General features: G+C 37.2%; 2 protein-coding genes across 8 annotated transcripts in view; one reads left to right on the plus strand and one right to left on the minus strand.

Annotated features, from left to right (window-relative positions):
* The window catches only part of LOC122351360 (rho GTPase-activating protein 15-like), a 33,743-nt gene extending 26,549 nt beyond the window's left edge, over positions 1-7,194 (plus strand). Inside the window, 2 exon segments of the mRNA XM_043248390.1 lie at positions 897-1,002; positions 6,863-7,194. Of these exon segments, the coding sequence (XP_043104325.1) occupies positions 897-1,002; positions 6,863-7,082 (326 nt within the window). The 3' untranslated portion in view covers positions 7,083-7,194.
* The window catches only part of gtdc1 (glycosyltransferase-like domain containing 1), a 103,831-nt gene that overhangs the window by 57,649 nt on the left and 18,465 nt on the right, over positions 1-27,717 (minus strand). For 3 of the 7 annotated variants that reach the window (XM_043248384.1, XM_043248385.1, XM_043248383.1), the window contains 7 exons: positions 24,411-24,506; positions 24,094-24,282; positions 18,212-18,321; positions 17,256-17,400; positions 13,732-13,801; positions 13,327-13,418; positions 11,723-12,621 (listed from right to left, as the gene is read on the minus strand). In XM_043248384.1, coding sequence (XP_043104319.1) covers positions 13,347-13,418; positions 13,732-13,801; positions 17,256-17,400; positions 18,212-18,321; positions 24,094-24,282; positions 24,411-24,506 — 682 coding nt within the window. In that variant the 3' untranslated portion in view covers positions 11,723-12,621; positions 13,327-13,346. Of the gene's footprint in view, positions 1-11,722; positions 12,622-13,326; positions 13,425-13,731; positions 13,802-17,255; positions 17,401-18,211; positions 18,322-19,097; positions 21,874-22,165; positions 22,306-24,093; positions 24,283-24,410; positions 24,507-27,717 lie in introns of those variants that run through there. The other 4 variants (XM_043248389.1, XM_043248388.1, XR_006251743.1 and 1 more) reach the window with 4 other exon arrangements.

The following is a 27,717-nucleotide window of genomic DNA, read 5'->3' on the forward strand; positions in this document are numbered from 1 at the left end:
ATTGCTATATCCATCATAATGGGTTCAGGGAACTTCGAAGTGTCAAAGGTCAGGTGGTGACGCTGATGTAGAACAGTCAACGCACAGGTTGGTGCCTCTCAGGAGTTTGCCATGAGGTCATCAGCCATCTGACATGTAAAGAGCAGCAGGGTCAAGAGGTCACCGGTTACAGCTTGTGTTACAACATAACAGCTTTTAATGGACGTGGACTATTACGGACCATTAGCAGCAATCGCATGTGCTTTCATGTAGCAAAACTGAAAGCCAGACTGAAAAAGTTTAGCGGTGTTTATGCTTTGATTTTACAGGCGGACTGGGTTATTTTTCTACAACATCTTTAATTGCATCCATTTAAAAGTGAGATGCTTCATGAAGTGATTGCACAGAATCAAAATGATTTTGCCTAGAAATGTAATGGTGTCAGATAACCATGCAATTGTACTAAATGTGTTTGCATAACTGCATAAAGGTTATTGCTGCATAACACAGCTGCATAAGCACAGACTAAATGCTGCTAATTTTGCCAGCTTAAAAAGGGATTAAGTTGTACATAAGTTTTAAAGGAAATTAAAAGTAGCATAATTAAGAACTAAATGATATCAAAAGTAGGATGGAAATATCAGATAAATGGAGTAATCTTTTCGATTACATATTGGCGTTTTGATAAGTCAGCCGTTTGGAATGGGACATATTCTGCATGTGGCCTTCTCGAGCATGTCTCTATAATTAATAGAGAAAGGGGTAATGGTCCAGTATTGGGGAAAATTTTGATGTTAGATGAGCTATGTTAATGAAAAAGTGATGGAAAAGACATTAGCTTCTCTCTGAACCTAGAGGTTCAAATGAAGGAGCAATACCCAAATCAAAACATTTCATCATCTCTTCCCTGCCAACAGAAATTAAGGAGCCCACACAGAAGGTTCAAGCCTTAAAGAAACTGATCCATCAACTCCCCAAACCCAACCACAACACCATGAAACTGCTCTTCCATCACCTGAGGAGGTAAGTCTCCATCCATGCACACAACCATGGGCGGAAAACAAATACCGGGTCCCGCACAGAATATTTTGGGCGCTCCTAAATCATTTAGGTGGGTGGTGGGAGGATAACGCCTACACTGATTATATTATTTTTGGAAGTAGGAAATTTTACATAATAAATTAATCATTTTGCTATTTAAGTTGTATTTTTTTATCAGTGTCCATTTTAGTTATCTGAGCTTCATTGGTATCTGTCAACTTCAGAGGTTTTTTCACAAACGCCTGTGGTCCGAAACCTTGCACTCTGTTCACTAATGATCAATGAAAAGACCATGTGTTCGAAAACATGTCTCATCATATGAGCACTCATTAGAAGTTTACTTTTTTATTTCTATCGCTCTACATTGTGAAACTAAACAGAACTGACGTTTACTTGACTATCTTGCTAATTATGATTTTGCCAACCAAACAAGGCTTTCTAGCCTTTCGTTTAACTGCATATAGCTCAAAATGATGGTCAGACATTGTCTGTTTAATACTTTATCCTTTTCCGAAGTCCCGATTTTGGCATTTTTGAGCTATATTGAAGGAAAAACTTAAGTTTATGTACAAAAAACATATAGGACTGGATTGGCATTACGATGGGATGGAAATAATGACAGCATTTTCATTTTTGGGAGAACTATCCATTTGAGATCCAAGTAACCTATCACACTGCTCTGCACTGCTAGCTGACCATGACAGTACAAAACCAGACTAGACTCTAGTGGAAACATCCTTTTTTCTTTTTTGTTACAAATGGAAAGTTTGTAATGCATTTTTCTAATGTTAGCAGATCAAAGATTCCGAAAACCTTTCACACAAAAGTCCTCAATAAACAGGATGCAACATGAACAGAGGACTCAATATGAACCATAATGTGTGTATGTGTGTGCGTGTTTCCGTGTGTCAACGCTCAAGTCCTTGTCCATGATAGCGTTACTGGCACAGCCAGAAGGCCATATGGCTAGTCTCCATCTCCCAGGAGGGGTGTTCTATCCCACTTTACCCTTCTGCACATTTACCACCCTGCACAGGAGGGCCACAGGACTCATCTCAGATTGATGAGCACCCCCTCCTCCCTTCCCCCAATGGAACATGCCCTTTGGCACTAGTGCTAAAGTCTGTTGGGTTGCCCATGCCAGGTCTCCCAATCAGAAAACACTAATGTGTGACTGAGAGAGAGACACTCATTGAACAGTCGATTTCTAGACAGGAACACGATATTCTGAGAGTCTGATGTGCAAAAGAAAACTAGGTCTGCATTCCATGATAAAGCTTGACAAGTTTTTTATTTATCTGGTGAACATGCTAGAACACAAACCTGCTGCCTCCTGTCCTACAGTATCCATCATGAGATTTACAAACATTAAATACAATATTAATGCAATACTATTTACTTCCACAACTCCATCAATTAATAGATTATTCAAAGTAGTATTTAAAGCATATACTGTATTGTTATATTGTTTATTATTATTATGTAATTACTGACAGTTAATATTATATTATATTACATTATATAATATTATTTAGCATACTGTTTAACATTTAAGTTTGATGTTTTAGTATATAATAATAATATAATAATAATAATAACATGTGTTACATTTTAAATAATAGACTATACTTTGCTATACTATACTATACTATATTATACTACATAATATAATACAAAATCAGAATAACACTTTAAAATAAAATAATATATACAAATAATAATTGCATACAAATAATAATTTAAATAGCCTATTATTAGAAGACACGGTGCTTGGAGTTAAGCAAATAAATACATTATAATAAATAAAAACAGTAATAATAAGTGATACTAGATAATAAATAAGCTAAAAAGTTGTTAAGTTAAGTATTGTATTTAGTATTTGTAAATCTCATTATCGATACTGTAGGACAAGAGACAGCAGGTTTGTGTTTTAGCGTGTTCACAAGATAAATAAAAAAACTAATTTGAGTTGATTTGTGTTTATTAGATGCATTTCCCTGTTATATTTTGACAGACGACACATGTGCACATATATTTCCCTGTCATTGTGAAATCTACGCAAACTGCCGCTCAAACCTGCTTAAGTACCAAAGTAGTTGGGAATCACTGGCAGCATTTTCCCAATCTGTAGTCAAATCTACACACAGACACAAGGGCAAAGCATTGTCATAAATTCACTGAATGGTGGCATTAGAAAACCCATTCAGCTTTTATTCTGCTTACCAAAAAGCTGTTACAGTGGAACTTGTGGTGACACTGAAAATCCCTGTAGTGCCACCAAGTCTGTTCCTTCTCCACAGCGACGTTGCTGCTGCTCCTTTCTCTCACTATTAGAGCAATAAATGGAAGAGAGAGAGAGAGCTTCTGGATCCAAAGCTCAGTTTGCTTTTTGTGGGCACCACACCCGGCCAAGTGATGTGGTTCTGTTTATTTTATATTCTCACTTAAGTCATACTTGTTTCTGTCTACTGCTTTCCCTCTCTAAATATCAGGATGACTTTCCCATGAATAAAGGCAAGGAATGTGCGGTCACAGTGAATTAGGTTAGAGTGTGTGTTGTATTTGTCTTCTAAGACAAATGTATAGTCATTCTGCAGTCCACAAATGACACGAAGAAAGAACAAAGTTAGATGCTTTGCAGCTTATGGTACAACGCATAAGATAGTATTCATAACGATGCATGCATCATTTTCTTGTTTGGTTGCATCTTTCGTGACTCAAAGTATCCATACCTGCTCAAACGTCGGTTTCCGCTCGAACGCTTCCTGTCTTTCTCTTGTTACACAGGTATGCCTAACCGAAGCAGCTCTCTGAACTCCTGCTGTCATGCCTTTGTAGGTTATATTTTGCGCTGACTTGGCTCATCTAAAGTGGTGAAAGTCAAAAGCTCTTTGTTGTGGGCGCTTTCTATGCCCGCATGGAACCAATGTTCATTTTTTTTCTTTTGGTCCGTGGAGCCTGGATTCAATAACCAGTTGTGTGCTCGCATTGTGATGATGTGGTCAAGGCAACCAGATTTTCTCAACAGTACACTTGCTCAGTAGTGCTATTTATGCCATTTTTTGTGGGAGGTTTTGTCACCACCGCTCATATTTCCCGTTCACCACAAGTGATTTAAAAGGCCACAGGTTTTGTTTTTTGTTAGTAATTCAAGGTTCCGTTCGTCTTTGAGCTGGAAAAGAAACCTGGAGAAACCTCTGATCAGGAAAGCCAAGAAAAAAACATTTCTTCTCATCTATGTTTGGTGTCTCTCAAATTAGATGGAAGAAAACTGCTGTTGTGCGAATTTTGATATCCGCCGAAGTATATGCGCAGCAGTTTATGACCTTTTATGGTGCAGACAGGAAATAATAAACAATAATAATAAAAACATAAACAAATGCAGAATATCCAAATATCGTGTAAGTGGAAAATCAAAGCTCCTTTGATAAAAGCGAGCCTTTCTTTTATAGGTTCAGTCAAGGCCATCGTCTTATAACACGAAAATGACACAGTTTAAAGCTTGGAGCGATTCTGTAACCCCCACCCCACCTCAATTTATTATTCGTCCCATGATTCTTCAGGAGCCAGTTAGGCTGACCCAATTAGCACTGGCCTCCTAGGCGGGGAATGACGGCATTGTGCGCTATCCTCCATTTCCTGTCATGCCCCGCTTGCAAACGAGATGCTAATTAATAACCATTGGCATCTTGAGCCGTACACGTCGGCTTATGTACGGGATATCAATGATTTGTCAGATTCAACCAAGCGTAACGCAGTCACCTCCGGTCAAGCTGCCCACAGCCTGGCCCTTACCCAGGCACCAGAGCTTCTTCACTGGGCTCCAAGTCAGCTGATGGTTTAATGAGCGCATTTTGCCATAAATACCCAGATACTGAGGACCAGATTGCATCCTTCCCTTTTCCAAATTAACAAATTTCTTTACTTAAAGTGTTAATTTAGGCATGGTGTGTAAAAAATGCTTTCTCTAAGTCTGAGGTATTTAAGATGACAAACATTATTTTAACTGTAATGATAATGATATATGTTTATATAATATGATAATGTTATCATATATACCTTATTGTATACATTATTTTACAACAAGCATTTGATTTAAAAAAATTTTTTGAATTTTTTACATTTTATTTTCTCCTTTATTTATTTGTTTGTGTGTTCTGCATTATTTATTTTCTAGTATTTATTTTCTGGAAATATGTTTCAAGTGCTCACTTTTGATAACATTATTTTAATAAAATATTTACATTTAACTTTACATTTGCATTTACATTTTAATAAAAGAATGTAAATATATTTTAAATAAAAGAATATAAATATATAAAGTGTTATCATATTATATAATACACACACACACACACACACACACAGACACACAATTATTTAACAGTTTTTGTTATATATGCATTTTTTGTGCTTGTATGCATTTGTTTATTATCAGGATAGTTGTAAAAAAATGCATATTTATTTTTTTATTTTATTGTTTGTAGGTTGAGTTTATATCACTTGTATATATATATATATATATATATATATATATATATATATATGTATGTATATGTATATATATAAATATACGACTGTAATTTCTTTTAAATGGCTCTCTGTTGATGACGATGTATGCGGCCAAAAAAAGTCTTTTTGCCTTCCAGAGAGTGTCTTCACATTGCACTTCTTCCCCCTATGCGCTGCTACCGTAATTGAAAATGATAATGACTGTAATTAAGCTTCTATCATGATTTTAATCGATCTGGCATTACTGATAGCAGAAATGAATGTGAAGGTGGGGGGTGTGGGGGTCATGTATATAGTGGTGTCACAGTAGCATAATTACCAAAAACACTAAAAGGTCTGACAAAAAGCTTCATATTTAATGTTTTGAAAAATCTCTTCGGAAATGAAGTCTCTCTCCTTAAGATCATTAGCAGACCATTAGCAATGGCAGCCGGGATCCTTACATCATAGTGCGCTAATTAGGTTAAAATGCTCATGGCAGGACAAGCGTCTAGCTGTGATGTACAGGGGAAACGAAATGGCCGAGGTTAATTATACACATTAATGGGGAATTATTGAGAGAGCTTGGCCTGCCTCTTAAGTTGTGTTTCTCCACTGAAATGGCTTCCCAAAGCCCCAATAACCCACATGTGGAGGGATGTCACATGTACCGCCAACGTTACCTCGTTCAGAGCCGAGTGTGTGAGTATTTTGACAACAATGCGGGGATTATAGATTGTTGAGCTGCATTGCATAATTGTAGACCATTATTTTGATAGATGTGACCATAAACGTAGATGGCACAGGACGTCGGTTACACTACGGCACAATATACGTGAGTGCAGTAAACCCAACACACTCCTAATCAGTACCTTTCAGAACTGGGCCGCGGTGAAACCATACAAAGTGTGCTTCTAAATGTTAAGCCTGCTTCCCACCTCTTAGTCAGGATCCGTTGACAACTTGGAAGGAAGCCCTCCACCACAATCCCTCCTCCCTTTCCAGGCCTCAACCCATAACAGAGCCAGAGGGCTCCAATCTGGCTCCTTCTAAGAGTCTTCCAATACCCCAGTATTGATTGTCTCTCCACCACAGCCAAACCTCAGCTCAGAGAGATTCTGCTAAAAGTGCGTTTAGATGCCTCCAAAGACCAGGCACAAGTCCTCAAAAACACCCTGCCGATGGTCCGTCACGACGATCTGAGTAGGTTTTTATGACAGGAAACGTGCACACTTTAATGATCGTATTTTTTGCGCTGTAGTCAGTTCTTCCATTAGGATCTTCACAAGACTTACAAACTGTATGCTATTGTATTGCATCAATGATCTGATGTTTTTTTTCTGTTTTACAGAGTCTTGATGAAATCAAAGAAAAACTTGATGTCGACTCAGGGCATCAGCATTGTGTTTGGACCGACTCTCATGTGGCCCGAGTTTGAATCCGGGAACATGGAAGTCAATATGGTGTATCAGAATCAAATAGTGGAGTCCATTCTCATCGAATGTGTGGAGATCTTTGGGAGCGGAGGGCATGTAAAGTCAGCCCAGAATATTCTGGAAATAAGAAACTGAAAATGAAAAAAAAAGAATGTGTGTTTGTGTGTGTGCTGGCTGGATGTTACAATGATGTAAAATTGTTGTTTCTGATTTTTTCATATTTGCTTCTTGGAAAAAAAAAAAAAAAAAAAAAAAAAGGTTCACATAAAAATAAAAAGCCACATTTAGAATTTTATATATAAACTGGCATATAATTATATTTTTGTATAATACAACCTCACATCGAATCCTACCTCAAAACATCATTGGCAAAATTGATGTCTTGGTCTTTTGTGAGTGGGGTTTTTTGTAAATGGGTTTTGTACACTGATATTTTCTGATAGATAATGTTAGTTAGAAAACTGGCTGTAAGTGATTTCTGGCAGTTTTTTTTTTTTTTGGTCAAACTTTTATTTGGCAGAAACCCGAGATAGCAAACTAGTGATTATTTCCTGGCAGCACATACTTGCAGTCTGTTGCAACAGGTATTTGCTTTGTATTGTGTTGTGATGCATTTGATTAATGGTAGATGTACATTTGTTATATTTCTTTTTTATTTTTAAGCAAATTTTGTAAAATTATTCTGTTTTTGAAAAAAGTAAAAATGATATGCCAAATTTCATACTACGCTGAGTTTTCCGCTCTCCTTCATAAACCCGGTCACTCAATGCATTGTCAGATAACGTACAGCGTGATCACATCGGTTTGTAATCAAACTGCCAAAGTCCTCTCCAATTCTCGAACAGCAGTCTCTTTTTATTTGCTTCCCGCAGGCCAGTGCTGAGACTGTCTGCATGGAATGTGTTTTTAATTCCATCCCAGAGATAAGAGAGAGTCTGTAATTACGGGAAGAGCCATCCCTCCTTGTAGCTTTTTCCCTGCATCAGATCCCTCATAGTTTGGCATCTCGAGCAGTAATGATGAAGGGGTACTGGAGGAACAGGAGGGCGACATAAACCAGATTTGCGGGTTGTGCGTCTCTCTAAATCTCGACTGAAAATAACGCAGTGAAATGAGATGCAGCTTTTAGTGACCTCTCTGGCACAGCTGCGCTTCACTCAGGGCCCTTAACGAGTTCGGCAGGCCACCAAGACCTTCATCGCAGAACCTTTGAAAAGATACACACGTACTCGTTTTTTTCTCCAACCACAAAAAGTTTACAGAAAGCTTGGGTTCTGTATTGAATGTGGTGGCTTAGTTTGTCATTACGTTTTGACACCTAAAAAAAACTTTAACATGCCAGACAGGCTCACTTGCTTTAATGCTAGACAAGAAAATCCAGAAATAAAAAAAAGAATTAGGGAAATGCAGCCCAGAGGTATTACACGACAATAAAAAGTGCAGACAGCCATGATTATGATTCTAATGCAGACAAAGCTTTACTATAAATTCATATTGTGATGTGCACTGCTGAGATAGACATTCTCTTTTAAATGACATTTGCATAACAAAAGTCTCGATAGTTTGTACATACATTTTTGTAATATCCAATAATAATATCCAATAAAACACAGTTCCAGACGTTTCTGTCTGTTGTTGTGTTTGAAAAAGAAGAGAAAAAAACAGGCTTGTTCGCATTGTATGGCACTTAAATCAAAATGCCTGAACTTATGTCATGATGGAGATACACCTCAGTGTTTTACTTCACAGAATGTGGGTCCTGGTCAAAAGTAGGCACTGAACATCAGCTGCCCAAGCAGAGCCAAGCCAGAGAGGCCATGCTGTAGAGTTCATTCTTGCATTAAATGCTTCAAATAAGAAGAAATCAGAATGTGTGGGAGGATGGACTGAAGTGGTAAGTAACCCAGGGGAGAATATTGGCAGATATTTGCCGTGTACATGAAGCGAACGCCCAGATTTATTCTGCGCTAGAGCCCATGGTCACATGACACTGGGCTTTGTGCAACACAGCTCACACTTTGAAAGCCGTCGTACTGCAGGTGGTGCTTAGCTCATTAACATGTGCAAAATTAACGTCTCCCATCAAATTGGCTTGTGAAAAGGTGTGGTGCATTTTGAGTGTTTGGAATGTGGTGTGAAGTGACTGAATCTAAAAGAAAAAAAAAAACAAAAATAATGGCCAAAGTATTTATTTCAGTATTTTACAGTTTATTTGCTTCACTGACTTTGACCTTGCCAATATAAATGTAAAATATATATACACTACATTTCAAGGATATACAGTATATATATATATATATATATATATATATATATATATATATATATATATATATATATATATATATATAGTCCTTCAGAAATCATTCTAATATACTGATTTGGTGCTCAAGCATTCTAGCTAAATAAAATTTTCTATAAATATAAAATTTATATAAAAAAAAAAAAAAAAAAAAAGAATCGCAGTCAAAACTTTTAATGGTGTCTCTATACACTCTATACATGCACATAATAACATACTACCATACATATAAACACACATATATAGTATATATATATATATATATATATATATATATATATAAAAATGTGCCATCATTATGTTTAGGAACAAATAGCAACAAATTATCGGGTCTGCTAACCATTGTGACCAGTGTGAAGAGCTCCATTGACGCCATGCGGTCGGTGGGCGAGGGGCGCACAAAGCCGTATGAAACTGCGGCCTTCATGTTTTTTCTACATAAGCCAAGACGTTCCACGTCTAATGATTTCATGTAATAACTGGAGACCACTGCGCTTTTCCGAACCCCGACAAACTCCCACACACCCCACCCCCACACTTTGTTTTCCCATCCTTCTTGGCAGAGCTTCATGGAAACGAGCGTCTTTGTAAGTCCGCAAAAAACAGAAAAAGAAACGCAAGAAAGGGCCCAAAAGTAAATGAAAGCATAACAATACAGTGTCCCTGTGAGATGCCTGCCATGTTCTAACCACCAGGCCCCATTAAAAAGAGCCTGGGCTCCAACAGAACATGGCAGCATATTGATAGCATATGACTGAGTCACATGAGGACAACTATGTCTCTCACTCACTTATCCGTTCCTCCGGTCTTCCTTTAAGATCAGGGATCAGGGCAATCTTACATCAACTCAGGAGTGAAAGGATGAGACATATTCTACCTGTTCGTTAAGCCAGGGCCTCTTTCTCATCCTGTGTTCATAAATAAATGATAAAATCTCACAACCGTACTGTACGACCACAAACAGTAGTACACACTTCCCCCTTGGTAATGGTATAATTGGACAGCGTGCCACAACATGAGCTGGTGTGAAAAAAAAAAAAAAAAGACTAAAATAAATAAACTGGCATCAAGCAGCATGCAAAGAGAAGATAAAAACCTTTTTATGTAGTCCACTCCTAAAAAATTATTTACAAACCCCAAGTACTTCTCTTGCTTTAAAAAGTATTTAAAAATAAAATTAATAATAATAATAATAGTTATAATAGCATATTGATAGCTCTTGATTTATATTGATATATTCTAGCAACTATATAACAAAAAAAGAATAATTTTTTTATCAAAATGATAAAAGATTACAGAAAATAAATAAATGTATAAATAAGATTATTCCCTTTATTAAACAGTAATTAGAAAAACATATTAAAATAAATGTATTATTAATGCATGTGGAATAAATCTTTCTTAATTTGGTGACAACCATGCTCAAACTGTACTGTGACCACTAAATTTTGCTCAAGTCAGAACTTGAGGGTTCTCATTAAAGTGCCATTTCCATTTTCCATTTCCTAAATCCTTGTGCTGGTTTCGGAGGAGGCTGCGATGATTCTGTGCCGTTTCATTTGCTCTAAATTCTGTTCTGGTTACACCAATGAACTTAGAAATGGCAGAGAGACTGCTGAAAGTAATCTTACCTTGACTTTGAAGCATCCAATAATCGATATACCATTATCTGGTAAAGGTCTGAATATCACAGTTAAACTCAAAGCTGACTATAAACAGACAAGCATTTATACCTGAAGTTGTATCAGATCAAATTCACATTAAAATATCTACAAATGTAGTCATATAATGCAGCTTTCCAAGCTCTGTGCTACTCCAATGGGACACCAAACATGAACTAAGTCTGACTAAAAAAAAAAATAAGAGGACCGCACAAGTCTTGACACTATGTTTTGCCATTGAATTCGGCCAGCATTAAATTAGCTTCATATCCCTAGAACACCATCAGTGAGAAAACAGCAACAGGCCAATGAAATGGTTTAATGTGCACTGAGTTTTATAGAGGTTGCTATTAACTTTTAATATGTGGGGTGACATTTTGTGCCGAAACAGCAGGTTATAGGCTTTATGGCGTCATTAGGTCCTGACCTCAGGTCGGCCCGGAGTAGATGGCAAATTCATCTGACATTGCCCGATAAGATGGAAACAGGTCAATCGCATCCACATGCTCCTTATACATGCTCTAAATCACACAAGGATGAACAAAAAGGCAAATCATAAGCGATAATGCTTTGATAACTCGCGCTAAATATCATAGTATCTCACTGAACCCCTAAAATATGAATTACATTACATATGGAGGTAGGATATTAGGACTATTTTTCTACGAGCTGTAAATGAAGCACTGCTATTTAATGAGGAGTAATGAGACTAATCTTGGATGTGTGCGAGGAGACGGCGAAGTGATTACATTTGAGCCTTTAATTTGAATCCTCCGTCCGGCGCACCTGAATAATCGATGCAACTGAAATAATAACGTCAGAAAGTCCGCAGCTTTATTGAGAGAATGTCTGATAATAAAGGAGGAATCCTTCAATAACTCTTGCAATAAAAGTCAGACCTCTTTTAATAACACATATGTTGGCAGGCCTGAAGTGGGCCGTGTGATTGTGGCATTGCTGTGATGTGAAAGCAGACACTTACATCTTTATGGAAAATCTGACAGGCCATTGTTAGTTTGCCCAGATTTTACATTTTGCAAAAACATATAAATAGCTAGTTACCATGCCCCCTTAATTATGCAGCGGGTTCCCGGTTGCAACGTACAGCCAGATCTCTGACGCAAGGAAAATAAAAGAACCATATTTAGATTCAACCACAGTCCTGGGGAAGCCTTGCATCAACCTTTACTGAGCCTCGGGGGACTTTGTCACAACCTGGCAACCTCAGGTGGAGCGAGAGCCCACAACGTTTCAAGCCGCAACTTGGCTGCCGCTCTGTCGGAGTGGGAACCGAAGACTCCAGAATTCCAGGCTGGAGTCCTCCGGCACAAAGGATAAAAATGGATATGAACCGAAATATGAGGTGGGCCCGCCTAGGCGCAACACGAAAGCGGTTTCAGGTTTTTTGATTGTTTATTTTTACTTTGTTCTTTTTCCCCCATTAACCACAAATATAAAGTTGCTTTTTTCCGGCATGAAGACATTAAAATCACATATACATGTTTTTCTTAAATAATAGCAGTGAGGTAGAGAGGATTTTCCAGGTCATAAACTCTCTTTTTCGAATGAGACTGGAGTTTAAATCATAACATATTTTTTGGGGGTCACGTCATGACCTGTGCTCTTCTGTTAACATCCTGTCACTGTCGGCTCCCAGGAGAGATCTGAAACTGTCCCCCAGAGTGTCCCAAGAGAAAGCTTGGAGGTTCACCTAGGAAAAAGAGAGTCAGAGATTAAAGGGGAAAGAGATGGAAAAAGCAGAGACCAGTGACAGAATTAGAATTGTATTGTTTTATGATTAGTTGAGCAGTGGCTCTCAAATGGGTTTGCTTCAGGATGGAAATTTTAAATCAAACTTTGCAGTTTAAAATCAAACATTTAAATGTATTATTATTATTATTATTATTATTATTATTTATTGCATTGTGCATGTTTTTGAAGCCAATAATCCATATTGCAGTTTTATATTTAATGTAACATGTTTTATATTTTCTTTTTTTGAATAAATATTTTGAATAATATATTTGTTAAATTAAAAACAAAAACAACAATAAAATAAATAAATAAATAATATATAGTGGATGTATGGCCACTGGCCTCAACAGCAAAATAATTAGCAAGCATTTTCCTTTCTAGTGAAAAAAAAAATATAAAAATTTTAGCTTTATTATAGTGTTGAATATTTGTGTGTAGCATCAGACTTAGGACCTGCCAGTTAATGGCTTTTATTGATATTTTTTTACTTCTACAATAGAATAAAGAGCTCAGCTTAACTTATGTGTAGTACATCTCCATAGCACAAAAGAACGTAGACTACATTTTTAGATTTTTGATTACTAGTTATGTATTAGCATCGTTGATTAATGTTTATTCAATGAATGTTGATTTGATTGCCAGCAAAATCAACATTGTTTACCTGAGTAACATGGTGTCTGACTAATTGCGGACGCTTGCAGAAGTCTTGTAGTCTTTTACACAGCTGTTCAGGTGTTGAATACAGATATGTTGCTACAAGAGGAAAATACATATTTGATAAGTCAGAAACCTCAAAGAGCAGATGAGATCGCAGGCACTTTGAGCATTAAAAATTCAGCTGACACCATGCTGCGTGATGCTGTACATTATTGAACTGTGGTTATATTTACTTATTTATATACAAATGCCAGAATGGTTTATGGCAAATTCATCGATTGTGCTTTAAGATGAATAAGTCATTATATACAGAAGTTGAACATAGCAGCTTTGCCTGTGACAATAAATCTTCTTTTGCATATGAAATTGTTCTAGGCAAATCATGAAAATTAAAGAATTTTTTTTTTACCAGGAATATTTCAGGATAGACCAAAGCCTTCGGACACAGGGGGTAACAACCACAATGGACCGCTTCTAACCTGAAAGAGAAGATTTATGTCATTTAGGATTCAGTTCATGCGTCACCACTGCACTAACCAAATGTATCGAAATGACTTGGATGCATTTCCCCAATTAGTCATTTCTGAAACGACAGCGCTATGGAGCTGACAACAAACCAAAAGAGTTGCCACTACTGAGGAAAGCCATCATAATTGGCCGAGGGAAGGTTATTTTTCTAACCTACCACCCGCCAGATGAAGCAGCACCTTGTACTACACCTTGATCAACATCATCTGTTACACACAGCAGATCAAAGCATTTCAAATCATTTTACTGATTCAAATACCTAATGAACTCTCGTAATGCTACCTCATAACTATGGCATAGTTTTACACACTATCTCATGCTTTTAGTTCATCAAATAGTTCAATCTAGGGCAAACTTTGCTCCCAACTGATTCAACTCATTTGAACCCCTATTGCTGGCAGTGGAAATGACCGGCTGTTTAAATATTTTGTAGAATGAGTATTAATATTTAATGAGTCTATCCATCTCTCCCTTCACCATCAGATCCTCATCTCATTTCCCATGCTAAAACCATGCATATTTTAATATCCGATTAGCCCTCTGCCATTCACGGCTGAAATTTCAAAATTCTGATTGAGCAATGGGACAAATCTCCTCGAACAATCCTGTGGATCTGGGAAATGTCTCAGAATGAAGTGAAGTGGTTTGTATTGTTGCATATTTAATGGTCACTCATAAAATGCCAACCCTTCAGATCTGTGACATAGGAAAACAAAGCATGCATATTTATTCTTTTCTAGTTTTTTAGTACAATCTTTGTGTCCTTTAGTACAATCCAAAAACGTAAAAAAAGATACCCCTGTATTCCGAATAATTAGCAGCCAGCAGATGCATGCTAAAAAGTCGTATGCATTTTCTATTCAAAACCAATAAAACATCCACTTTTTTTCACATCTCTTTATTCCAACAAATTATAATCCAGTTGGAAAAAAAGAACATCACCTATAATTTCTCTACGAAGGGAAAAGCAAAACAAAAGCACAACAGTCACCGTCCTTGAGCAAACACCAGAAAGTGAAGGTTTAGTGTAATATTACCTACTCTGCAACGTCAACATCCCCTTCCCTGATCAAATTCACAGTGAACACAGTAAATCAAAGTCGCTCGGCTGGAGTCTATGACAGCCCGTCGTATGAAACTGATTAAGGTCAGTTCCATGTCAATGCAGTTAATGTGTGAGCGTGCAAATGCTTATCAGGCTTTTCATCTCAAATATAATTAGGCGATCATTCTGCTTGGCTGCCTTACTGTTTTTCTGGAGGGCACGGATGGGCGTCTGCTGACAATTAATCAGATTAGGCTAATTTCCACAATAACGAGGACAGAACACGGTGGAGAAAAGTCCCCTTGCGTGGTACAAAGTTGACCAATGAGAAGCAAGGACTGATTGGCAAAAGCATTTGAGCAGGTGATTCGAGTTCTGAGGTCTTGAGGCCTCTTTCTCATGTCATCAGTCCTTTGTAGCAAAATTGATTTAGAAAGTAGATGTTTCTTCAACTCCAGGCACTTTTATCTCCCAGGGGCTGAGTTTTATTAAAAGGAACAGATTTTAACTTTTCTTTTTTTTATATATGAAGGCCACATTCAAAAATGTCTCAGAAACTTTTTTACCATGTCTTCATCAGTTATTTTATAATATTTTTCAAATGTATTATGTAAAGATTTTATGGCTTTACCCTTGTCCCCTATATTAAAACAAATCAATTAATTAAAACAAAACAATTCATTTAATTATTTAATGTAATATATCTAATAAATTATTTTCATTGTACACAATTTCAAATCAAGCTGTAATTTAAGCTCTTCAACAATGCAATTGTGAATTTAATTGCATGCATTTATGATATACAATAAACTAGCTATTATCGTTAGACAAACACACAAAAGGCATTGCATAATGCTAGTAGATACATGACACATTCAATATTAAGTGTTTTCCCTCAATAAACTACCGACTGCTGCTAAATTGATAGTAAATACGGTAGTTGTTGTAGAATAGGGTCATGCAGAATAAGGCATTGATATGTGACCCTGGACCACAAAACTAGTCTGAGATTGCATGGCTAAATTTGTAGAAATAGCCAAAAAAAAAAAAAAAAAAACACCGTATAGGTCAGGATTATTTTTTACATTTCCTACAATAAATATATCAAAACATAATTTTTGTAGAACTTAATTTGGACAACTTTAAATGTGATTATAGATTTTCAAATAACTGTATCAAATATTGTTATGTCCTAACAAACTATACATCAATGGAAAGCTTATATATTCAGCTTTCAGATGATGTATAAATCTCAATTTTCAGAAATTGACACTCATGACTGGTTTTGTGGTCTAGGATCAGATATGTGCTCTTTAAGTACCAATAAACAGCCAATATGCTACTAATATGCATTGTAATAAACAACTAGTTAATAGTGAACAGCATTTCCTAATCTAAAGTGTTAACCGAGTTTTAATTCTGTAAATAAAAAAAAGATAGTTCTCTAACTATGCTATGTTCAAATTTAAGGAAAAATCCTGGCATTAATTAACCTTATTCAGCTCAATTTAAACGAGACATGTTTTAGTAGTTAAGCATTATTAAGAAAAGCCGACAGCAGGTGTTTGATCAGTGTTTGAACACACACACATTTCGCCTGAGGACATAAACGTAAAACACACAGCTGAGGAGTCTCCTTATTCCTCCTCTCCACTGGACTTTGATCTAATGAAATCGAGAACAACCTCAGCCGTATGTAGTAAGAGTCCCAGAGGGAGCGTGAGTCTAAACCGTTACCTCGTAAAGCAAAGGATGTTTCCATTCAATCGATATCACAGCTCAGAAAATTCATCAATGCTGTCATCTAATAGGATGTATACATTTAGTGTACAGAACAAGGATGAGTGAATTCCCCAAAGTAGAATGAGTCCCTGCTTCAGATCAGTGCTACCTTGGCCCTAGGCATTACCAAACAAACTCTTCAAAAGTCGAGCACAGGTGACTGAAGATATTGATCTGGGCGATGCTGAACACATCAAGGGTGGTGCTTTCAAAGATCTCTCCAAAACACATGCAGCACCCTCCTGACAGTGAAACACCCCCCAGATAGAGAGGACAGGCCTCTGGGATCGAAAGCAACCTTTCAATTATGCCTGTTTGGACTTTGGAGACCTACACGTTCAAGGTAATTCTCACATTAAAATGTGACATGATGAAAAAGGCTCTCTGCATCCATATAACAAAACAATCCGTTACGATGAATTCTGTGGTAATTAACTAACACGAATGGCAGTTTTTTTTGTCTGAAATTTCATAAAAATAGCAAACAACACTTCTGCTAATAGACATAAATAAACCATTGTGGTGCCTTTCTGTTTGGAGAGAACATATTTCTGTGACAGACAGCAGATGAAACTCACATTGCTACTCCGAAAAACTCGTGCTTGGCCGTGGAAACGACGACATCTGCTTGGCACAGCGCTTTGAGGTAATCTTCCTTACTGGGCATGAAACCCCAGTGCTGGATGTGGTCAACCAACTGTTCTTTGGCTTCTGAAAAGATGTCTATAGTGGGAAGAAACGGAGAAAGGGACAGAAGCCTCAATATCGATGTGTAGCAATTAGCGGAGAGAGGGATGTTTAAAATTTTGGTCATATTTTGCGAGGAGATAAAATAAGCAAGGTCATCATAAATTTGGACATAAAACGGAGAAGGGCACAAATAATCAATAATGTCATTCTATTAGCAAAATCAAAATAGATTAAAACCGTTTCAGTGTGATTGCCTTCCGAGCAATCGTAAACATAATTTCATAACATGAGCAACCTTTACGATCTGTTTATTTCTTTTGGTCCTGCAGCTGTTTATGCCGCGATAAAAGTTTGCATCTCAATATAAGAGATTGTGTTTCCTGTAAGTCTAGCTTTGGCATCGCTAGAGTGTGTGGGCACATAAATGAAATGAACACAACGCCATAAATACCCAAGACTGTCCGAAAGATATTAAAACATAATTGTCCACTAATGGGGAGTGTATTTTGCCAATGAAAATGCTGCCTGTGTGCAATAAACAGATGATCTTTGAACCTAAAGTGATGTACTTAACAAATTTGTTTCAAAGTTAAACATGTAATTACATTTGTGCATGACATCAGAGGAGTCCAACAACTAATTCAACTGATATTCTATTAAAGAGGACAGGTAAGTAAGTAAATAAATAAATAAATAAATAAGGATGTTGATTCTGGTGAAGACAAAAAATATATGGGCAACTAACTGGAACATTTTGTCTAAAAGAACTGTTGTATAAAAGCAATATTAGATTATAATTGTTTAATTATATCCCCGTCTCTAATCCCCACAGCACATGATGTACCTGGAACGTCAGCGAAGGTCTCTCCCAGGACAGAAACTTCAAAGCTCAGCTGTCGTTCTTTGAGTTTTAGTAAGGTCTGGAAGAACAGCTGCGGGTCTTTGTCATGTTCCCTTTAGCCAGACAGAGACACAGCAGAAACAAAACACTATTTCACATTTGGAAACAATAACTTAATTACAAAGTAATTAGCAGCAGTAAAGTGATGAAAACATTATCAAGAGAGTTCAAAAATAAAATGTAGAAAATAAAAATCACTACAACATATCATATATAACATTTAATCATACAGCTGACAGTTTTATTTATTTCTTAATAAATAGTAAACAGTGTTGACAAGTCTGCATTTTTACCTGGAACTGATCTACTTTGATACAGGTTGTTTTTTGTTTGTTTGTTTGTTTGTTTGTTTGTGGACTAAAGCGATCTCTGCCCCCTAAGAAAGCAATTTTAACACAGGGGATGGACTGATGGACAGGAAAACTGTGGGGGTAAAAAATTGGACTAGTTTTATTTTGCAGACCTGGCAACCCTGTTAATAAGTGAAATTAATCTGTGACAAAAAGTGGTATTTTTTTTTTTTTTTTTAAACCAAAAAATATCCACACAGATTTTGTACATTGAGTCATTTCTTTTTAAATGACCTTCACCTTTCGTGTGTTTACCCATATGCTAGGATGTTGTTGTGAAAATAATAAAAAACATACTGAGAAAAATGTAAAAATATGTGATGTCATAAAACAAACTCTGATGAAATTTCTGTGTTTGACATTTTTGATTTTGATTTCTCAGAAACGTTTATACAAATGGAAATGCTAATACAATTATTTAGATTTGAGGTGCGTGGTAAGAGTTCTGAAAGTTTCTCTTCGAATCCCAGCTCGTATACCTTAATTACACATCTGAAGCTGAGGCCACATGTTCTGTCACTGTGATCCAGCCAGGCCGCTGATTGCTGGTGTGCTTCCATTGAAGTTCTAAGCTCAGCCAAGAGATCTGGTGAGCAGCTTCACAGCGATCACTGGCAATGCTTCATTACCTCAAAAATAGTTCACTCTGATGTCTGAAGTGTGCCTTTAAATCCATAGCACACTTTACAGGTTTTAATAAGATTAAATTAGGAGTACTTCAAAGAATGTTTTATTAAATGCTATTTCAATTTTATTTTAAACTTTGAGAAGCTCTGCGAGTATTCTTTCCCAGTCGTATGATTAAAATTAAATAATATAAAATAAAATAACATAGAAAAAAATCATAAAAATAAAGGCTTTAAGTTTTAATGCCTAAAATGACACACTTTCCAAAAATCAACTGCCTTTCCGTCATCAAATAACCACAATCTTTCTATTAAAAAAGTCATTTCAAACATACTTGTGCATTTCATCTGCTACAAGACACTAAATTTTATTCTGCGGTCAAAATGATTAGCATAGCTAACCTACATGCTAACGACACATCAGATGAAGAAGCTTCCCTCTGAATACAACGACCCTCAACGCGCGAGTTTGAAATCCTCCTCTTTGGCCCAAACTGCGAGCCTGAAGCCTTTTCAAAACCCTGACAGTCGAGTGGTGATCCATGCGGCTCATCCCCTTGATAAAGCGGAGGTATGTTACTGAACAACGGCCTTACAGAGCTCATACGCATCGCACAAAAGAGGCTTTGACAAATCTCTGAGCTCGTCAGCACTGCCGTTCTGTATACTGTCTGAGAAAGAGCTCTCTTCACAAAAATGACGATGTTGAAGGTCAAAAACAATTACCGGGGCAGAAGCGCTTTGACAAAAGACACCTCCCACTTGGGTGGAATCTCCTTAGATGAGGTATTAGTGAGGGCTTATTTCCTCTCATTTCCGGTTCTTTTATGTTGCCTTTTCCCCCATGGCTTGACGTTGATTCCCTCATTAATTTTGCAGCCTCTTTGATTCGCTACATTGTGGATGTGATTGCTACCTCCTCTGGACTAAGACTGGTTGACCTGCGGGGAGGTGACATGGTGACTGCAGGGATGCCTATTACCCGGCCTGTCAGTCTAGTAACTAAAACAGCCTTCATGTGGTCGTGATGCCTTATTTCCTACTGACAGCATAGCGGAGGGTTAATTAATATGTCAGTTATGTTATGCAGGGATTGCTGGGGCTCAACGTGCCTCTCACGCTAAAACTGGAAGAGAGGAGACACGAACAGACTCACGTAAACACGAGTTCACTAACATGCACTCGCAGCACTCACCATTAATGCAGATTAATAAACATACAACACAAACATATTACTGATTAATTGGATGCTTTTTTTCTAGAAGCTACACTTAAGGGCCATTTTAAGTGCAGATGTTAATGATACGTGGCAAACTTAAGCATGACCCAAATAAAGTTTGGGGGAGATGATATTGCTAGTATTGGGAAAACAAACAGAAGAACAATCCAGAAGCAACTTTCTAAGCAACAGGCATAATAAAAAAGATTATAAAAGATTAATTATTTTCAATATATATTAATAATCAAATTAAATTGTATACACACTACAATTCAAGTGCTAATATTCCATTTATTCCAGTAGTAGCCAAAACAAACAAACCAAAAAAAAAAAAAAAACTGTTATACGTTTTGGTAAATAAAACAATCAAAAGGTTGAAATATAATTTTGTAACAAATTTCTTTACTATCATGTTTAATTTTTGACACACTTGAATGCATCCTTGCTTATTAAAAATAATTCTCAAAAAAAATCTTACTTATTACTAAACTTTTCATCGGTAGTGTAAATGTACAAAAGTTTATTTATATATCCAAGTCATAAATATATCTAACTTCCCAATACTAAAATGGGGGTTTTTCTTACCCTTTGACCTCCGAGTGCAATGAGACAGAAACCAAATAAAACAAATACGAAAAAAAGGGTTCTGCAGGGACCCTGCGAATCCTCATTAGCAGTCATCCGGTACCACTTAAAAGAATATGATCCTCTCATTTAGACAGCTATGATTAAATATTCCCCTTTAAGTCGCACCCATGAGGTGCATGTTTTAAAATTCAAACTCTATTTACTGCAAAAGCATGACGTTAAAGGATTCAAATCAGAAGGAAGCGAAAGGGCTAATTAATAGGGCTCTTGAAAGCCCAGGATTCGGTTATCTGGGGATTGATTAGGGTCAGCTGAAAATAGCAAAGGCAAAGCCTCCGGTAAAACAAGACAAAACAAACCATGACCGTGTCGATCGTTCTCGCTGTACCTCCACAGGGAGGGGTGCGTGCTGGGGTCCTAATAAGAGACTAACTATACATGAATGGATGTGAAAATGTATGGGCTGATGTCTTCGGTTACATTCGGACTGTCAGTAAACGACTTGTTTTCCACTTCTCTACTCTAACATGACCCTGATTCATTAGTTTTAATTGTGTGCAAACATCAAAAGTCTAATCTTTTCTGGAATTCTGCCTTCGCTCGCAAGTCGGGTTTAAATCCTTTGTGTCGTTTTCAAGATTCCAACATATCATGTCCTTCCAAGCACCGTCCCTCTCTAATGGGGGTCTCGGCGGCACGGCTCTGGCGATGAGCGGGGCGCAGGAGGAGTCGTGGAACCAGTCACAATGCTTGCCAGCACAGAGTGGTGATGCGTCAGTGGCTGCGTCTCTTTTACTTGGTCATTAGTGCCCGCTGCACAGTCTGGGAGGAACGAGAGATGCACAAATATGTCTGGATTTCAAGACGAGCCACAGAAGAAAGAAAAAAAACAACAACATTGCGTAATTGCGGAGAACGATCGCCTGTAAGACAAAAGTCCAGCAGAGAGAAAGCCCATGCCAGGCCATGTGACTGTCTGATGGTGTGCTATCGTCACTGTTTTCTCTGCATTTGCTTTTTTTCTTCTTTTCGAAAGAACAAGGTTGAAAAACAAGGTTGCCCTTTTAGGTAAATGGGCTTTTCAGAAGCAACTTTAAGCCCTCATCACATGCACCTGCAAACAGCTGCCCTCTCTGACCATACGCCCCGGTCAGCGCCTGCAATAAGACAGTCCTGTAATCCAACGGATGAAGACCTATCCAGGCCACATGGAGATTAACAATCTGCAACCAGTGATGATGACAAAAAGAGAGGCTGGGGGGAAAAAAAGGAAAAAGGATGAAATGGGACACACTGTCAGAGATAATCCAAACCCCTTCTTATTTTTCCAGCAGCTCTCGCCCTGTGTAAATCCCAATTTAACTCGGACCAAAGCCAACGTTTACGAGGCACGGATGTTAACAGCGCTAATCCATCTGTGTTTTGCTCAGTTTTGAAGAGATTACACAATGGTCGCTTTTGTTACTGATACAAGAGTAGGTGAATGACAGATACATAACACAAACAAACATCACAAAATCCCTGTGCCAGCATCAAACTTCGACACCGGTGGTCTTTTCGGTTGTTAATCTGATTTATGGGTGTTTTTTGGTAAGGAAACATGTCGCTGCTGCCAAGAGATGAGCAAAGAGTCATGGGAGAAATATGTGGCTTGAGCAACAGTTACTTTTTTTTTTTTTTTCCTTTTTCTCAGCCCATGGCAGATGAGGTAGAGATACAATGCTGTTTGGTTTCCACTCATGCCAAGAGGAGGTCTAAAATACGGGGAGTGGAAGATATTTAAACTTCAACAAAAACCACAGAGCAATCCTGCGGGCAATAAAATATTTTCTCATCCCTCCCCCATTGGTCCCTGTGAACAAAACTCAGCGACACAGACATTTTCTTCTGCTGCCGCCTCTGCAGTTGGGGTCCTGTTTTTTTGAAAGGAATCGAACACCGATGTCACTGATAATATTCGAACAGTGGCTTTCGCCAAGTCTGAATTTGGTTAAACAATGAGATGATGATGAAATGTATTACACAAGCATCCAGGGGGTCGCTGGACACGTTAAACGTTTAAGAGTGCTTCGAACCAGTGGTCCATCTATGCATGTTGTACCAAAACAAGCATGTTATCCATTTTCCATGCCTCTGCAGTACTGTCAAACAATTCCCTGGACAGTCCAAAGCAAATAACTCACAGAATGGTAGTTGTATACAGGTTGATGTTTGAGGCGCTTTCATGTCGCACATGTTTGAATTCTGCTGAGAAACATGGTCCTCAAATTACATTTCTGTGTGAGTGCATTGTTTAGTGGAAACAGTAAAAGTAAAAAAAAAAAAAAAAAACAATTCTGCGTGAAAATTGTAAACTGTCATCTAGATTTTTCTTCCCAGAATTCTGATGTTTCTACAATTGCACGATATAGTGTCACATCAACTATAGGCTCTTATATTGGATTGATGGAATGATTTTTATTAAATCAAACGGGACTTAAAATATCATTTAAAATATCAAAATATCATGTTAAATATCATTTAAAACAAACAAAAAAAAAAAGGTTTATTTTATGCAACTTTGGAGATCCATTTTACTGTTACCCTATTTATTACAAAAGTTAATGGAAAAATTATATTTTAAACTGCTAATATTTTAATATTAATTCTAAACAATTTAAATATTTACTGTGTTAAAATGCATTTTTAAACAAATTCTTAAAAGTCTGAAATTTGTGTGCATTCAAATATGAAAAATGCAAGATATTAAATTAGCCTTAGCGTAACAAAGAGTCATTTATTTTATGCCAAAAAAGTTCTGTCATTAAACCACAGAATGTCATCAAACTCAAATATATACTGCAAGTCCACAATCTCTAAAGTGCACAATGTTAAAGAAACTGAAACTGAAATTTATTATAATTATAAATAAAGTAGCATGCTAATGAAAAGAACGAGTGAAATATTAAAAGCATTTTGTTAAATTAAAATTTCCATAAATAAATGAGTGTTAAATGAACTCTTGATGAATAAATGTTTCTAATGTTATCATGAAGGTCTTACCAGCGATGTGGCCAGACTATGTGAAGTGGCTGAAGATTCCCTCTCTTGTCACCACACGGATGAGAGACAGGCTGAATCTGCAATGTCTCCTGACGTGGTGTGACACTCACAGGCTCCGGCGACTGCTGCGGACCTGACACACTGAGAATCTTTTCAGGTGGTTCTGAGTCTATTGTGAGCTCTGGACAACTGCAAGGATTTATTATAAGGATCAATAGCTAGGCCCTCATCATGTACTCATGGTCACTTTTTTCATAATTTCTCAAGAAGCAATCAGTTTGGGCCATTTTGTTGCACAAATAGTCTACAGTCATTACCTTGGAGCTGATGTTTGAACGTGGCTTTGAGTAGCCGGAGCGTGGATATCATCACACCGCACTGAATGCCTGAGACGTTTGTGTGCAGAGAGGAATCTGAGGACGAAAGGGAAAAAGCCCTATAAAACAACATCAGAGAAACTATGGAAAAACTATTTAAAAAAAAAAAAAAAAAAAAACACACACTACGACTGTAAACACATTCCTAATTCAAAGATGTTTTTCCCCTAACCTTCGTTGATTTCTATAATGAAAAACAACATAAGGAGCAAATAATTCATAGGCAACACCAGTCAGAACATTACATGTTTGAGCAAAATAAACAAAAAAGGTAACTGAAACCACATTTAAAAAAAGAAAAAAGGGGCCTCATGTGGCATTTCTCTCTCCTTGGTCTTAAAATATGTCGAGTGCACAACCGGACTGATGTATTCTGCAACCACGACGATTATTACAAGTTAAAGAAGTTAAAACAAGTCACATTTTCACATAATTCACTGCCAAAAGCTATCCATAAAATGCAGAAAGCACTTTCTCCGTTCTCTGTGACTGCACAGCCCATGCGCTGCCTCCACGGCACCGCGAGTCCTAATTGTAGGTTGTGTGATGGACGTGAGCCAATTAGCTGCTTGAGAGCGAGATTCCCCCATGCTTACTGACGCGCTATTATTTTTTGCAGTGGAGCAGAAGCAAAGGCACGGCTAAAACTCTAATAAAATAACCTACCTTGCACTCCCTTAAGTGAGCATTATAAAATTACAGATAAACGAGCATCTCTTTATTATGGTATGACTAAGTCCAAAAAATGTCAAAACATTTACAAAAGCAGATAATAATTATATATACAATTATAATTACAATATAATTGTCTGAATATTAATGAGCAATCATTAACAGCAAACAGTAGGCTTCTGATGTAAGTTTCCATTTCATAAAAATATTTATTTATTTGCAGCCTTTTTTAGACAAATAATTTTACATTGCTACTCTGCAACAAGGTACATTTGGATAAAATAAAAAAAAAAAAGAATGAATGAATTAAAATAAAATAAAATAGTACAGATAATTAAACTGACTTGAATAAAGTGGATGTCCTAAGTGGCACTTATATGTGTATTTCGGTGAGCCAAAAGTCTTTGTGGTGTAGGGAACCAATACAACATGACGATCTACTAACCGATTTAGCATGACTACCCACAATATGTTTATAATATATGTGGATCCTTCCAACCAAGTGCTGGAGAACTCATCGACTTCAAAACAAAGGGGGCTGTAAAGGCAGTGGAGTGTAAAGAGAGTTTCTCTCTGAGTTACATACAGATGGCCGCCTTGACTCACCACACTGTTGGGTGTAGTTCTACCGCCTACTTTTTCCGAGTTAGTTGTGTACCGGTCATAAACGATTATACAAGAAGAGAAAGCAAAAACCTTTTTTTTTACCCTGTTCTCATTGGTTATTTATCTTCTCAACTGTGTTAAGAGCATTTCCGGGTACAGGACACAAGCCTGCATGTGTTCGAGCATTGCGACTGCACTTTCATCTGGATGAAAACAAGTTCGGTAAGCGTTAGTCAAGTACAAATAGGTAAATTGTGGTTTAAATGGAAGAAACCTTCAAAGAAAGCTGTTAAAGCCACAAAATAAACGTCAGCAGAGCATTCGCCGTTCACTCGTTTGAAGTTGTGGTTTCAAACGCAATGCTCTAATCCAGTATCCATTTCAGTAAATATGCATTCAGCAGCAATCAATGGCCATCCAAATATGAAACGGTGCCATTATTATTCTCCAAACGTCCCTGAGAAAGACAGAGTATCAATGAGAGCAGTCACTCAACAGTTCACCTCTATTAGATTAGCCATTGATAAAAGTGCCAGGGAAGAGTTTTGCAATGGATGAATTAACTAACAGATGTGGACAGAAAAGCCAGGCTACATAAAGCTGCACTAAAGAGATGACAAGAAGGTGGTTGCGGCAAGGTATGAGCGATGGAGCTGCCCCGCAAGCTGGGAGGAAAATTTCATTTCGAGGGCCATTTTGAAAATTACATGAGGAGGTTTTGACTAGGCAATAAAAACACAGCCGTGTCCACCGACAGGAGAGGGAGAATGCCACCAATTAGCTTATTTATAAATCAGACGCAATTTCGGTGATGACTTTTACCTTGCATTTGATTAAATGTGAAAGGATGGTTGGGGAAAAGAGGGAGGAAAGAAAATCAAAGTCAAAAATCATTTCATCTAATTTCCTTTATTGGCAATAATCACAAGCGGTCTCTTTTTCCCAGGCTAATGAAAAATTCCATTGATCTTGAGGTTGGCCGTTGCGACGGCTCAGAAGTGGAGAGAGCTACATGTGAGACGTGCAAACTTTCTCCAGCAGTTCGGGCAGTTCTTCTGGGAGCCTCAAGACAGCTTAAAGGAACTGGGTTCATTACAAGTTAAACTTAATGGGCAACATTTGTTTCATTATGTTAAATAATACCAAAAAAATATTTTGACTCACTGAGTACACTACAGTTTTGGCGCAATTCAACAATCTTCATTACCATGCCAATTTCGTTGACATGACTACAAAATTGAAAAACTGCATATACCTTTACATACCAAAGATGAGTTTACTACCAATTCATATTAACAGGTATACTATTGTTCAAAATATTATAATGTTACAAAAGTTGTACAGTTCTAAACAAATGCTGTTCTTTTGAAATTTCTATTTGGACTTCTGAATAAAATAATCATGGTTTCCAAATAATAATAATACAGAAATAAATAAATAAATATGCACAATAACTGTTTCAACATTTATAACAATAATATTTCTTAAGAATATTAGAATATTAGAGTAGTGGTTGCTAAAAATTCAGCTCAGCCATCACAGAAATAAATTACACTTTAAACTATATTAAAATAGTACTTTTAAATTGTACTAACATTTCACAACATATATGTTTTTTACCCAAACCAAAGTTTTGGCACTGTATAATATTATTGTGCAAATTATTTTTCAAATTATTATTTTTTCCTAACAGACATTACACCACAAATTCTGTCGATTAAGCTTAACTTGTATTGAACCTGAAACATCCATATAACACTCTCTGCCCATTGAGCAAAAGCGACTGATCACGCAAAGGTTTAATGCGGCCAAGTGTGTCATTTTGAAAGCACCGTCGCCAGCATTAGTCTCATCAGTGTGGGTGCCCTGTAGGGTGGCTTGACAGAGGTCCGGTATGATGGGCACGGGAGACCTGAAGAGAGCCTCTGAGATGTGGACGGAGAAGGTCATTACAGCACATTAACATCTA

This window comes from Puntigrus tetrazona, chromosome 9, assembly GCF_018831695.1.
Source record: "Puntigrus tetrazona isolate hp1 chromosome 9, ASM1883169v1, whole genome shotgun sequence".
Lineage (NCBI taxonomy): Eukaryota > Metazoa > Chordata > Actinopteri > Cypriniformes > Cyprinidae > Puntigrus > Puntigrus tetrazona.